Consider the following 15,603-nt stretch of genomic DNA (forward strand, 5'->3'; position numbering starts at 1 on the left):
GGTAGGGAGTCTGCTGTCGCTAGTGGTAGGGTGTCTGCTGTCGGTAGGGTAGGGGTAGGGAGTCTGCTGTCGGTAGGGTAGGGGTAGGGAGTCTGCTGTCGGTAGGGTAGGGGTAGGGAGTCTGCTGTCGGTAGGGTAGGGAGTCTGCTGTCGGTAGGGTAGTGGTAGGAGTCTGCTGTCGCTAGTGGTAGGGAGTCTGCTGTCGGTAGGGTAGGGGTAGGGAGTCTGCTGTCGGTAGGGTATGGAGTCTGCTGTCGGTAGGGTAGGGGTAGGGAGTCTGCTGTCGGTAGGGTAGGGGTAGGGAGTCTGCTGTCGGTAGGGTAGGGGTAGGGAGTCTGCTGTCGGTAGGGTAGGGTAGGGAGTCTGCTGTCGGTAGGGTAGGTAGTCTGCTGTCGGTAGGGTAGTGGTAGGGAGTCTGCTGTCGGTAGGGTAGGGAGTCTGCTGTCGGTAGGGTAGGGGTAGGGAGTCTGCTGTCGGTAGGGTAGGGGTCGGGAGTCTGCTGTCGGTAGGGTAGGGAGTCTGCTGTCGGTAGGGTAGGGTTAGGGAGTCTGCTGTCTGTAGGGTAGGGTAGGGTTAGGGAGGGTTAGGGAGTCTGCTGTCGGTAGGGTAGGGTAGGGAGTCTGCTGTCGGTAGGGTAGGGGATGCTGTCGGTGGGGGTTAGGGAGTCTGCTGTCGGTAGGGTAGGGGAGTCTGCTGTCGGTAGGGTTAGGGAGTCTGCTGTCGGTAGGGTAGGGTTAGGGAGTCTGCTGTCGGTAGGGTAGGGTAGGGAGTCTGCTGTCGGTAGGGTAGGGTTAGGGAGTCTGCTGTCGGTAGGGTAGGGTTAGGGAGTCTGCTGTCGGTAGGGTAGGGTTAGGGAGTCTGCTGTCGGTAGGGTAGGGGTAGGGAGTCTGCTGTCGGTAGGGTGGGGTAGGGAGTCTGCTGTCGGTAGGGTAGGGGTAGGAGTCTGCTGTCGGTAGTGGTAGGGAGTCTGCTGTCGGTAGGGTAGGGGTAGGGAGTCTGCTGTCGCTAGGGTAGGAGTCTGGGGTAGGGGGGGGGGGAGTCTGCTGTCGGTAGGGTAGGGGTCTGCTGTCGGTAGGGTAGGGAGTCTGCTGTCGGTAGGGTAGGGGTAGGAGTCTGCTGTCGGTAGTGGTAGGGGTAGGGTCTGGGAGTCTGCTGTCGGTAGGGTAGGGGTAGGGAGTCTGCTGTCGGTAGGGTAGGGGTAGGGAGTCTGCTGTCGGTAGGGTAGGGTAGGGAGTCTGCTGTCGGTAGGGTAGGGTTTGCTGTCGGGGGTCTGCTGTCGGTAGGGTAGGGGTAGGGAGTCTGCTGTCGGTAGGGTAGGGGTAGGGAGTCTGCTGTCGGTAGGGTAGGGTAGGGAGTCTGCTGTCGGTAGGGTAGGGGTAGGGAGTCTGCTGTCGGTAGGGTAGGGGTAGGGAGTCTGCTGTCGGTAGGGTAGGGGTAGGGAGTCTGCTGTCGGTAGGGTAGGGGTAGGGAGTCTGCTGTCGGTAGGGTAGGGGTAGGGAGTCTGCTGTCTGTAGGGTGGGGTAGGGAGTCTGCTGTCGGTAGGGTAGGGGTAGGGAGTCTGCTGTCGCTAGGGTAGGGGTAGGGAGTCTGCTGTCGGTAGGGTAGGGGTAGGGAGTCTGCTGTCGGTAGGGTAGGGGTAGGGAGTCTGCTGTCGGTAGGGTAGGGGTAGGGAGTCTGCTGTCGGTAGGGTGGGGTAGGGAGTCTGCTGTCGGTAGGGTAGGGGTAGGGAGTCTGCTGTCGGTAGGGTAGGGGTAGGGAGTCTGCTGTCGGTAGGGTAGGGGTAGGGAGTCTGCTGTCGGTAGGGTAGGGGTAGGGAGTCTGCTGTCGGTAGGGTGGGGTAGGGAGTCTGCTGTCGGTAGGGTAGGGGTAGGGAGTCTGCTGTCGGTAGGGTAGGGGTAGGGAGTCTGCTGTCGGTAGGGTAGGGGTAGGGAGTCTGCTGTCGGTAGGGTAGGGGTAGGGAGTCTGCTGTCGGTAGGGTAGGGTCTGCTGTCGGTAGGGTAGGGAGTCTGCTGTCGGTAGGGTAGGGGTAGGGAGTCTGCTGTCGGTAGGGTAGGGGTAGGGAGTCTGCTGTCGGTAGGGTAGGGGTAGGGAGTCTGCTGTCGGTAGGGTAGGGGTAGGGAGTCTGCTGTCGGTAGGGTAGGGGTAGGGAGTCTGCTGTCGGTAGGGTAGGGGTAGGGAGTCTGCTGTCGGTAGGGTAGTGGTGCTGTCGGGGTCTGCTGTCGGTAGGGTAGGGGTAGGGAGTCTGCTGTCGGTAGGGTAGGGTCTGCTGTCGGTAGGGAGTCTGCTGTCTGTAGGGTAGGGTAGGGAGTCTGCTGTCGGTAGGGTAGGGGTAGGGAGTCTGCTGTCGGTAGGGTAGGGGTAGGAGTCTGCTGTCGCTAGTGGTAGGGAGTCTGATGTCGGTAGGGTGGGTAGGGAGTCTGCTGTCGGTAGGGTAGGGGTAGGGCGTCTGCTGTCGGTAGGGTAGTGGTAGGGAGTCTGCTGTCGCTAGTGGTAGGGAGTCTGATGTCGCTATGGGTAGGGAGTCTGCTGTCGGTATGGGTAGGGAGTCTGCTGTCGGTATGGGTAGGGAGTCTGCTGTCGGTATGGGTAGGGAGTCTGCTGTCGGTAGGGTAGGGGTAGGGAGTCTGCTTTCGGTAGGGTAGGGTTAGGGGTAAGGAGTGTGGCCAGTGGCCAGATGTGCCAAGCTTATACTCCAAGAGACGTGCAGCTGTAATTGCTGCAAAAGTTGGCTCTACAAAGTATTGACTTTGGGGGGGTGAATAGTTATGCACGCTCAATTTTTCTGTTTTTTTGTCTTCTTCCTCGTTTGTTTCATAATAATTAAAAAATGCATTTTCAAAGTGATAAGCATGTTGTGTAAATCAAATGATACAAACCCCCCAAAATCCATTTTAATTACAGGTTGTAATACAAGACAACTTCTGGTAGTGATTCTAATGTTTTCCCGCATAATACAGTGATTAGGATTAAGGTCGTCACACATGCCACGAACAATACACTTTTAAACTTGCGACGACGCACTTAGATTTAGACAAAACGAACAAAATTGAACGATATAACTATAAAAATAAAAATCATGCAGGTGAGCTCAGGGTCTGGCAGCAGTGCCGTGTCCCCTAGGTTAGCCTAGACCAGACTTATCCTCTCAGTGTCCTCCTCAGGTCAGCTCCAGCTGCTGTGTCTGTCTCCTTGCCAGGATGGGATCAGTGCATGTGTAGTGCACTACCCAAAACACAAACTCGTATGTATCTGAGATGGATGCCAATTAATGCTTTACTAAGCTGAGTGATTATAAAGATTATAGCTCTCTGTCTATAATCCTTTCATCATCACAGTAGGCCCTCAAGTCTTTCTGTCTCTCTATATTACTATTACACATCAGCTAACTGAGTATAATATCCACTAACACCAGTCAGTCAGTCAGTCTACCCACTGAGCATAATATCCATAGACACCAGTCAGTTAGCCAGTTATATGGGATGTGACTGGGTTTATATGGGATGTGAATGGGTTTATATGGGATGTGACTGGGTTTATATGGGATGTGATAGTGTGACTGGGTTTATATGGGATATGACAGTGTGACTGGGTTTATACGGAATGTGACTGGGTTTATATGTGATGTGATAGTGTGACTGGGTTTATATGTGATGTGATAGTGTGACTGGGTTTATATGGGATGTGATAGTGTGACTGAGTTTATATGGGATGTGATAGTGTGACTGGATTTATATGGGATGTGATAGTGTGACTGGATTTATATGGGATGTGATAGTGTGACCGGGTTTATATGGGATGTGACTGGTTTTATATGGGATGTGACTGGTTTTATATGGGATGTGACTGGGTTTTATATGGGATGTGATAGTGTGACTGGGTTTATATGGGATGTGACTGGTTTTATATGGGATGTGACTGGTTTTATATGGGATGTGACTGGGTTTTATATGGGATGTGACAGTGTGACTGGGTTTATATGGGATGTGATAGTGTGACTGGGTTTATATGGGATGTTATAGTGTGACTGGGTTTATATGGGATGTTATAGTGTGACTGGGTTTATATGGGATGTTATAGTGTGACTGGGTTTATGGGATGTGATAGTGTGACTGGGTTTATGGGATGTGACTGGGTTTATATGGGATGTGACTGGGTTTATATGGGATGTGACTGGGTTTATATGGGATGTGACTGGGTTTATATGGGATGTGACTGGGTTTATATGGGATGTGACTGGGTTTATATGGGATGTGACTGGGTTTATATGGGATGTGACTGGGTTTTATATGGGATGTGACTGGGTTTTATATGGATGTGACTGGGTTTTATATGGGATGTGACTGGGTTTTATATGGGATGTGACTGGGTTTTATATGGGATGTGATGGTGTGACTGGTTTTATATGGGATGTGATGGTGTGACTGGGTTTATATTTGATGTGATAGTGTGACTGGGTTTATATGGGGTGTGACTGGGTTCATATGGGATGTGATCGTGTGACTGGTTTTATATGGGATGTGATAGTGTGACTGGGTTTATATGGGGTGTGACTGGGTTCATATGGGATGTGATCGTGTGACTGGTTTTATATGGGATGTGACTGGGTCTATATGGGATGTGATAGTGTTACTGGGTTTATATGGGATGTGACTGGGTTTATATGGGATGTGACTGGGTTTATATGGGATGTGACTGGGTTTATATGGGATGTGATTGTGTGACTGGGTTTATATGGGATGTAACTGGGTTTATATGGAATGTGACTGGGTTTATATGAGATGTGTTAGTGTGACTGGGTTTATATGGGATGTGATACTGTGACTGGTTTTATATGGGATGTGACTGGGTTTATATGGGATGTGACTGGGTTTATATGGGATGTGATAGTGTGACTTGGTTTATATGGGATGTGACTGGGTTTATAAGGGATGTAACTGGGTTTATAAGGGATGTGACTGGGTTTATATGAGATGTGATAGGGTTTATATGGGATGTGATAATGTAACAGGGTTTATGTGGGATGTGATAGTGTTTATGTGGGATGTGATAGTGTTTATGTGGGATGTGATAGTGTTTATGTGGGATGTGATAGGGTTTATGTGGGATGTGATAGGGTTTATATGGGATGTGATAGGGTTTATATGGGATGTGATAGGGTTTATATGGGATGTGATAGGGTTTATATGGGATGTGATAGGGTTTATATGTGATGTGATAGGATTTATATGGGATGTGATAGGGTTTATATGGGATGTGATAGGGTTTATATGGGTTGTGACTGGGTTTATATGGGATGTGACTGGGTTTATATGGGATGTGATAGTGTTTATGTGGGATGTGATAGGGTTTATGTGGGTGTGATAGGGTTTATATGGGATGTGATAGTGTGACTGGGTTTATATGGGTTGTGACTGGGTTTATATGGGATGTGACTGGGTTTATATGGGATGTGATAGTGTGATAGGGTTTATATGGGATGTGATAGTGTGATAGGGTTTATATGGGATGTGATAGTGTGACAGGGTTTATATGTGATGTGATAGAATTTATATGGGATGTGATAGGGTTTATATTGGATGTGATAATGTAACAGGGTTTATATGGGATGTGATAGTGTTTATGTGGGATGTGATAGTGTTTATGTGGGTGTGATAGGGTTTATATGGGATGTGATAGTGTGACTGGGTTTATGTGGGTTGTGACTGGGTTTATATGGGTTGTGACTGGGTTTATATGGGTTGTGACTGGGTTTATATGGGATGTGACTGGGTTTATATGGGATGTGACTGGGTTTATATGGGGTGTGATAGGGTTTATATGGGATGTGATAGTGTGATAGGGTTTATATGGGATGTGATAGTGTGACAGGGTTTATATGGGATGTGATAGTGTTTATGTGGGATGTGATAGTGTTTATGTGGGATGTGACTGGGTTTATGTGGGATGTGACTGGGTTTATGTGGGATGTGACTGGGTTTATGTGGGATGTGACTGGGTTTATATGGGATGTGACTGGGTTTATATGGGTTGTGACTGGGTTTCTATGGGATGTGACTGGGTTTATATGGGATGTGACTGGGTTTATATGGGATATGACTGGGTTTATATGGGATGTGACTGGGTTGATATGGGATGTGACTGGGTTTATATGTAATGTGACTGGGTTTATATGGGATGTGACTGGGTTTATATGGGATGTGACTGGGTTTATATGGGATGTGATAGTGTTTATGTGGGATGTGATAGGGTTTATGTGGGTGTGATAGGGTTTATATGGGATGTGATAGTGTGACTGGGTTTATATGGGATGTGACTGGGTTTATATGGGATGTGACTGGGTTTATATGGGATGTGACTGGGTTTATATGGGATGTGATAGTGTGATAGGGTTTATATGGGATGTGATAGTGTGACAGGGTTTATATGTGATGTGATAGGATTTATATGGGATGTGATAGGGTTTATATTGGATGTGATAATGTAACAGGGTTTATATGGGATGTGATAGTGTTTATGTGGGATGTGATAGTGTTTATGTGGGTGTGATAGGGTTTATATGGGATGTGATAGTGTGACTGGGTTTATATGAGTTGTGACTGGGTTTATATGGGATGTGACTGGGTTTATATGGGATGTGATAGTGTGATAGGGTTTATATGGGATGTGATAGTGTGACAGGGTTTATATGTGATGTGATAGGATTTATATGGGATGTGATAGGGTTTATATTGGATGTGATAATGTAACAGGGTTTATATGGGATGTGATAGTGTTTATGTGGGATGTGATAGTGTTTATGTGGGTGTGATAGGGTTTATATGGGATGTGATAGTGTGACTGGGTTTATATGGGTTGTGACTGGGTTTATATGGGTTGTGACTGGGTTTATATGGGATGTGACTGGGTTTATATGGGATGTGACTGGGTTTATATGGGGTGTGATAGGGTTTATATGGGATGTGATAGTGTGATAGGGTTTATATGGGATGTGATAGTGTGACAGGGTTTATGTGGGATGTGATAGTGTTTATGTGGGATGTGATAGTGTTTATGTGGGATGTGACTGGGTTTATGTGGGATGTGACTGGGTTTATGTGGGATGTGACTGGGTTTATGTGGGATGTGACTGGGTTTATATGGGATGTGACTGGGTTTATATGGGATGTGACTGGGTTTATATGGTTGTGACTGGGTTTCTATGGGACTGGAGCTGTGTGACTGGGTTTCTATGACTGGGTTTATATGGGATGTGACTGGGTTTATATGGGATATGACTGGGTTTATATGGGATGTGACTGGGTTGATATGGGATGTGACTGGGTTGATATGGGATGTGACTGGGTTGATATGGGATGTGACTGGGTTTATATGGGATGTGACTGGGTTTATATGGGATGTGACTGGGTTTATATGGGATGTGATAGTGTTTATGTGGGATGTGATAGGGTTTATGTGGGTGTGATAGGGTTTATATGGGATGTGATAGTGTGACTGGGTTTATATGGGTTGTGACTGGGTTTATATGGGATGTGACTGGGTTTATATGGGATGTGATAGGGTTTATATGGGATGTGATAGTGTGATAGGGTTTATATGGGATGTGATAGTGTGACAGGGTTTATATGTGATGTGATAGGATTTATATGGGATGTGATAGGGTTTATATTGGATGTGATAATGTAACAGGGTTTATATGGGATGTGATAGTGTTTATGTGGGATGTGATAGTGTTTATGTGGGTGTGATAGGGTTTATATGGGATGTGATAGTGTGACTGGGTTTATATGGGTTGTGACTGGGTTTATATGGGTTGTGACTGGGTTTATATGGGATGTGACTGGGTTTATATGGGATGTGACTGGATTTATATGGGGTGTGATAGGGTTTATATGGGATGTGATAGTGTGATAGGGTTTATATGGGATGTGATAGTGTGACAGGGTTTATATGGGATGTGATAGTGTTTATGTGGGATGTGATAGTGTTTATGTGGGATGTGACTGGGTTTATGTGGGATGTGACTGGGTTTATGTGGGATGTGACTGGGTTTATGTGGGATGTGACTGGGTTTATATGGGATGTGACTGGGTTTATATGGGATGTGACTGGGTTTATATGGGATGTGACTGGGTTTATATGGGTTGTGACTGGGTTTCTATGGGATGTGACTGGGTTTCTATGGGATGTGACTGGGTTTATATGGGATATGACTGGGTTTATATGGGATGTGACTGGGTTGATATGGGATGTGACTGGGTTTATATGGGATGTGACTGGGTTTATATGGGATGTGACTGGGTTTATATGGGATGTGACTGGGTTTATATGGGATGTGACTGGGTTTATATGGGATGTGACTGGGTTTATATGGGATGTGATGTGATAGGGTTTATATGGGATGTGATAGGGTTTATATGGGATGTGATAGGGTTTATATGGGATGTGATGTGATAGGGTTTATATGGGATGTGATAGGGTTTATATGGGATGTGATAGGGTTTATATGGGATGTGATAGGGTTTATATTGGATTTGATAGGGTTTATATGGGATGTGATAGTGTGACTGGGTTTATATGGGATGCAATAGGGTTTATATGTGATGTGATAGTGTGATTGGGTTTATTTGGGACGTTATAGTTTGACTGGGTTTATATGTGATGTGACTGGGTTTATGGGATGTGACTGGGTTTATATGGGATGTGATAGTGTGACTGGGTTTGTATGGGATGTGATAGTGTGATAGGGTTTATATGGGATGTGACTGGGTTTATATGGGATGTGATGTGATAGGGTTTATATGGGATGTGACTGGGTTTATATGGGATGTGACTCGGTTAATATGGGATGTGACTGGGTTTATATGGGATGTGACTGGGTTTATATGGGATGTGAATGGGTTTTTATGGGATGTGACTGCGTTTATATGGGATATGATAGTGTGACTGGGTTTATATGGGATGTGACAGTGTGACTGGGTTTATATGGGATGTGATGGTGTGACTGGGTTTATATGGGATGTGATGGTGTGACTGGGTTTATATGGGATGTGATGGTGTGACTGGGTTTATATGGGATGTGATGGTGTGACTGGGTTTATATGGGATGTGATGGTGTGACTGGGTTTGTATGGGATGTGATAGTGTGACTGGGTTTGTATGGGATGTGATAGTGTGACTGGGTTTATATGGGATGTGACTGGGTTTATATGGGGTGTGACTGGGTTTATATGGGGTATGATAGTGTGACTGGGTTTATATGGGATGTGATAGTGTGACTGGGTTTGTATGGGATGTGATAGTGTGACTGGGTTTGTATGGGATGTGACTGGGTTTATATGGGATGTGACTGGGTTTATATGGGGTGTGACTGGGTTTATATGGGGTGTGATAGTGTGACTGGGTTTATATGGGGTGTGACTGGGTTCATATGGGATGTGATCGTGTGACTGGTTTTATATGGGATGTGACTGGGTTTATATGGGATGTGATAGTGTGACTGGGTTTATATGGGGTGTGACTGGGTTCATATGGGATGTGACTGGGTTTATATGGGATGTGATCGTGTGACTGGTTTTATATGGGATGTGACTGGTTTTATATGGGATGTGACTGATTTTATATGGGATGTGATAGTGTAACTGGGTTTATATGGGATGTGACTGGGTTTATATGGAATGTGACTGGGTTTATATGAGATGTGTTAGTGTGACTGGGTTTATATGGGCTGGACTCTACTGGACTGGACTACTGGACTGGACTGGACTCTACTGGACTCACTCCTACTGTACTGGACGCTACTCTACTGGACTGTATTGATTCCTACTGTACTCTACTGGACTGGACTCTACTTGACTGGACTATACTGGACTGATTCCTACTGTACTGGGCTGATTCCTACTGTACTGGGCTGATTCCTACTGTAATGTACTGGACTAATTCCTACTGTAATGTACCAGCCTCTACTGGACTGGACTCTACTGGACTGAACTGACTCTTACTGTACTGGACGCTACTCTACTGGGCTCTACTCTACTGGACTGGACTGTACTGGTTTCTACTGTACTGAACTGGAATCTACTGTCCTCTACTGTAGTGGACGGGACTATTCTAAACTCTACTGGACTGAACTCTACTGGACTGGACTCACTCCTACTGTACTGGACGCTACTCTACTGGACTGTATTGATTCCTAATGTACTCTACTGGACTGAACTCTACTGGACTGGACTCATTCCTACTCTACTGGACTGGACACTACTCTACTGGACTGTATTGATTCCTAATGTACTCTACTGGACTGGACTCTGCTGGACTCTACTGGACTGATTCCTACTGTACTGGGCTGATTCCTACTGTAATGTACTGGACTAGTTCCTACTGTAATGTACCGGCCTCTACTGGACTGGACTCTACTGGACTGAACTGACTCCTACTGTACTGAACGCTACTCTACTGGTCACTACTCTACTGGACTGGACTGTACTGGTTCCTACTGTACTGGACTGTACCGAACTGGACTTTACTGGACTCTACTCTACTATACTGTACTGGACTATTGTACTGGACTGGACTAATGTACTGGACTCTACTGGACTACTATACTGGACTGGACTACTATACTGGACTGGACTACTATACTGGACTGGACTGTACTGTACTGGACTGTACTGTACTGTACTGGACTCTACTGGACTCTACTGGACTCGACTGGACTGGACTGGACTGGACTCGACTGGACTGTAGTTTATCATGGTCTGAGTGTCTTTAGGTGCCTTTTGACAAATTCTAAGTGGGCTGTCATGTGCCTTTTACTGAGGAGTGGCTTCTGTCTGGCCACTACCATAAAGCCCTGATTGGTGGAGTGCTGCAGAGATGGTTGTCCTTCTGGAAGGTTCTCCCACGTCCACAGAGGAACTCTGGAGCTCTGTCAGAGTGACCATCGGGTTCTTGGTCACCTCCCTGACCAAGGCCGTTCTCCCCCAATTGCTCAGTTTGGCCGGGAGGCCAGCTCTAGGAAGAGTCTTGGTGGTTCCAAACTATCTTTAACCTGTCCTGGCCTCTCTACAGGGTCAGAGTGGATATCTTTAAACTGTCCTGACCTCTCTACAGGGTCAGAGTGGATATCTTTAAACTGTCCTGACCTCTCCACAGGGTCAGAGTGGATATCTTTAACCTGTCCTGACCTCTCTACAGGGTCAGAGTGGATATCTTTAACCTGTCCTGACCTCTTTACAGGGTCAGAGTGGACATCTTTAACCTGTCCTGACCTCTCTACAGGGTCAGAGTGGATATCAGGCCTTTAACCTGTCCTGACCTCTCTACAGGGTCAGAGTGGATATCAGGCCTTTAACCTGTCCTGACCTCTCTACAGGGTCAGAGTGGATATCTTTAACCTGTCCTGGCCTCTCTACAGGGTCAGAGTGGACATCTTTAACCTGTCCTGACCTCTCTACAGGGTCAGAGTGGACATCTTTAACCTGTCCTGACCTCTCTACAGGGTCGGAGTGGATCCAGATCAAGACCTGCAACAATGTGGAGATAACTTCCTGCTCTTTCAAGGGGTGAGTCTATAGTTCTGTCCTCAATGGCACCCTATTCCCTATATAGTGCACTACTTTAGACCAGAGCCCTATTTCCTATGTAGTGCACTACTTTAGACCAGAGCCCTATTCCCTATATAGTGCACTACTTTAGACCAGAACCCTATTCCCTATATAGTGCACTACTTTAGACCAGAGCCCATCTGTTTATCTCTGTGTGTCCCATTGTCCCCTCTACTGGTTATTCAGGCCCTGTTCCCTCTGGCTATTCAGGCCCTGTTCCCTCTGGTTATTCAAGCCCTGTTCCCTCTGGTTATTCAAGCCTTGTTCCCTCTGGTTATTCAAGCCCTGTTCATGACACCATCTGTTCCCTCTTGTTGGTGGAGAACATTTTGTTAGTTTATTACCTGCAATTCTACACATCTTGTCATTGTGATACAAAGAATAATTTGATGTTTTAAAGCACATTTTCTTGGAATTCTATACATTTTTGCCCTGTCTCATGTGTATTCATGGGATATTTGAGTGACAAGAAAAATACAACAATATCTATGTGCTAAAAAACCTAACTGATCTGTAGGCGGGTTGATCTGGACATTTCTGACAAGTTATAAATATCTCTCTAAGAGGAACTTGTGATGCACCACCTTGTGCTTTCTACTATTACAACTCTCAAGAGGAAGTTTAAGACTTCTACCCTGCCCTCCACTGGAGAGATATAAACTGTTCTGGCATCAGGGGAAAGAGACTCCTCTTCATCAGTCAACTTTGATGTCACTTCCTCTTCTACTGGTTGCCGGATGTTGTGGTTGGTTCAGGGTTCATGGCCTATCAGGGTAAGACTGAAAACAGTCAAAGTTGTTTCCTGTGTGTCTTGGCTCTTTCAACAGCCCTGGAGCGCCTCCGACTACAAAACACTCACTACAAGACAAAGGAGCTGATCGTGGACTATAGGAGAAGGAGGGCCAAGCAGGCCCCCATTGACGTTGACAGATGTTAATGGGGGCCAAGTTCCTTGGTGTCCACATCACCAACAAACTGTCATGGTCCAAACACACCAAGACAGTTATGAAGAGGGCACGACAACACCTATTCCCCCTCAGGAGACTGAAAAGATTTGACATGGGTCCCCAGATCCTCAAAAAGTTCTACAGCTGCACCATCGAGAGCATCCTGACCGGTTGCATCACTGCCTGGTATGGCAACTGCTCAGCATCTGACAGTAAGGCGCTACAGAGGGTAGTGCGTACGGCCCAGTACATCACTGGGGACAATCTTCCTGCCATCCAGGACCTATATACTAGGCAGTGTCAGAGGAAGGCCCAAAAATTGTCAAGGACTCCAGTCACCCAAGTCATAGACTGTTCTCTCTGCTACCTCAAGCGGTACCGAAGCACTAGGTCCAAGACTGCTGAACAGTTAATCAAATAAACTGCATTATTGGTTACAGGCTTGTAAAGTAAGCATTTCACTGTTGTATTCGGCACATGTGACAAAAAACATTTGAATTGATTTGATACAACTGACTCTATATATAGTGGCCTTCCGAAAGTATTCATACCCCTTCACTCATTCAACGTTTTGTTGTGTCACAGCCTGAATTCAAAATGGATTCCAGAAACACACATTTCTCACACATCTACACACCCCATAATAAAGTGAAAACGTTTTTTTGAAATGTTACATTTTTGAGGGGGGGAAATTAAGTATAGCAATATCTAATATAAGTATTCAGTCACTACAGAATCACCTTTGACAGCTGTGAGTGTTTCTGGGTAAATGTCTAAGAGCTTTGCAAACCTGCATTGTACAACATTTACCCATTATTATTCTTCAAGCTCTGTCAAATTGGTTGTTGATCATTGCTAGAAAACCATTTTCAAGTCTTGCCATAGATTTTCAAGCAGATTTAAGTCAAAACTCGGCCACTCAGGAACATTCACTGTCTTCTTGTTAAGCAACTCCAGTGTAGATTTGGCCTTGTGTTTTAGGTTATTGTCCTGCTGAAAGGTGAATTCATCTCCCAGTGTCTGGTGGAAAGCAGACTGAAGCAGGTTTTCCTCTAGGATTTATCCTGTGCTTAGTTAATGACTGGAGAGTTTTTCAGGATAAAAAAGAAAAGGAATGGAGCTATTACAAGCATACCCATAACATGAGAAGCCACCACTGTTCTTGAAAATATGGAGAGTGGTACTCAGTAATGTGTTGTATTGGATTTGCCCCAAACATAACACTTTTTGTGGACATGTGAATTGCCACAAAATGTATTTCCATGTGAAAATGTTATGGGATTTGCTCCATTGGTTTTGTTGGTAGGCCTACATTATGCTCAAATAACCTATTGGCTACTGTCTAACACTGTCAAGATACAGCCTATTGTCTAACACTATCAGGGTACAGCCTATTGTCTAACACTGTCAGGGTACAGCCTATTGTCTAACACTGTCAGGGTACAGCCTATTGGTTACTGTCTAACACTGTCAGGATACAGCCTATTGTCTAACACTGTCAGGATACAGCCTATTGGTTACTGTCTAACACTGTCAGGATACAGCCTATTGGTTACTGTCTGACACTGTCAGGGTACAGCCTATTGGTTACTGTCTAACACTGTCAGGGTACAGCCTACTGTCTAACACTGTCAGGGTACAGCCTACTGTCTAACACTGTCAGGGTACAGCCTACTGTCTAACACTGTCAGGGTACAGCCTACTGTCTAACACTGTCAGGGTACAGCCTACTGTCTAACACTGTCAGGGTACAGCCTACTGTCTAACACTGTCAGGGTACAGCCTACTGTCTAACACTGTCAGGGTACAGCCTACTGTCTAACACTGTCAGGGTACAGCCTACTGTCTAACACTGTCAGGGTACAGCCTACTGTCTAACACTGTCAGGATACAGCCTACTGTCTAACACTGTCAGGGTACAGCCTACTGTCTAACACTGTCAGGGTACAGCCTACTGTCTAACACTGTCAGGGTACAGCCTACTGTCTAACACTGTCAGGGTACAGCCTACTGTCTAACACTGTCAGGGTACAGCCTACTGTCTAACACTGTCAGGGTACAGCCTATTGGTTACTGTCTAACACTGTCAGGGTACAGCCTATTGGTTACTGTCTAACACTGTCAGGATACAGCCTACTGTCTAACACTGTCAGGGTACAGCCTACTGTCTAACACTGTCAGGATACAGCCTATTGTCTAACACTGTCAGGGTACAGCCTATTGTCTAACACTGTCAGGGTACAGCCTAACTAAACTGTCAGGGTACAGCCTATTGGTTACTGTCTAACACTGTCAGGGTACAGCCTACTGTCTAACACTGTCAGGGTACAGCCTATTGTCTAACACTGTCAGGGTACAGCCTACTGTCTAACACTGTCAGGGTACAGCCTACTGTCTAACACTGTCAGGGTACAGCCTACTGTCTAACACTGTCAGGGTACAGCCTATTGTCTAACACTGTCAGGGTACAGCCTATTGTCTAACACTGTCAGGGTACAGCCTACTGTCTAACACTGTCAGGGTACAGCCTACTGTCTAACACTGTCAGGGTACAGCCTACTGTCTAACACTGTCAGGGTACAGCCTACTGTCTAACACTGTCAGGGTACAGCCTACTGTCTAACACTGTCAGGGTACAGCCTACTGTCTAACACTGTCAGGGTACAGCCTATTGTCTAACACTGTCAGGGTACAGCCTACTGTCTAACACTGTCAGGATACAGCCTATTGGTTACTGTCTAACACTGTCAGGATACAGCCTATTATTTACTGTCTAACACTGTCAGGGTACAGCCTACTGTCTAACACTGTCAGGGTACAGCCTACTGTCTAACACTGTCAGGATACAGCCTACTGTCTAACACTGTCAGGATACAGCCTACTGTCTAACACTGTCAGGATACAGCCTACTGTCTAACACTGTCAGGATACAGCCTATTGTCTAACACTGTCAGGATACAGCCTATTGGTTACTGTCTAACACTGTCAGGGTACAGCCTATTGTCTAACACTGTCAGGATACAGCCTATTGGTTGCTGTCTAACACTGTTAGG

At 46.2% G+C, this 15,603-nt stretch overlaps 1 protein-coding gene across 1 annotated transcript in view; it reads left to right on the forward strand.

Annotated features, from left to right (window-relative positions):
* slc9a7 (solute carrier family 9 member 7) overlaps nt 1-15,603 on the forward strand; it is a 95,386-nt gene that overhangs the window by 64,782 nt on the left and 15,001 nt on the right. The window contains exon 13 of the mRNA XM_024422874.2: nt 11,498-11,561. Coding sequence (XP_024278642.2) covers nt 11,498-11,561 — 64 coding nt within the window. The remainder of the gene's footprint in view (nt 1-11,497; nt 11,562-15,603) is intronic.

Source organism: Oncorhynchus tshawytscha, linkage group LG06 (genome assembly GCF_018296145.1).
Source record: "Oncorhynchus tshawytscha isolate Ot180627B linkage group LG06, Otsh_v2.0, whole genome shotgun sequence".
In the NCBI taxonomy this organism is placed as follows: Eukaryota; Metazoa; Chordata; class Actinopteri; order Salmoniformes; family Salmonidae; genus Oncorhynchus; species Oncorhynchus tshawytscha.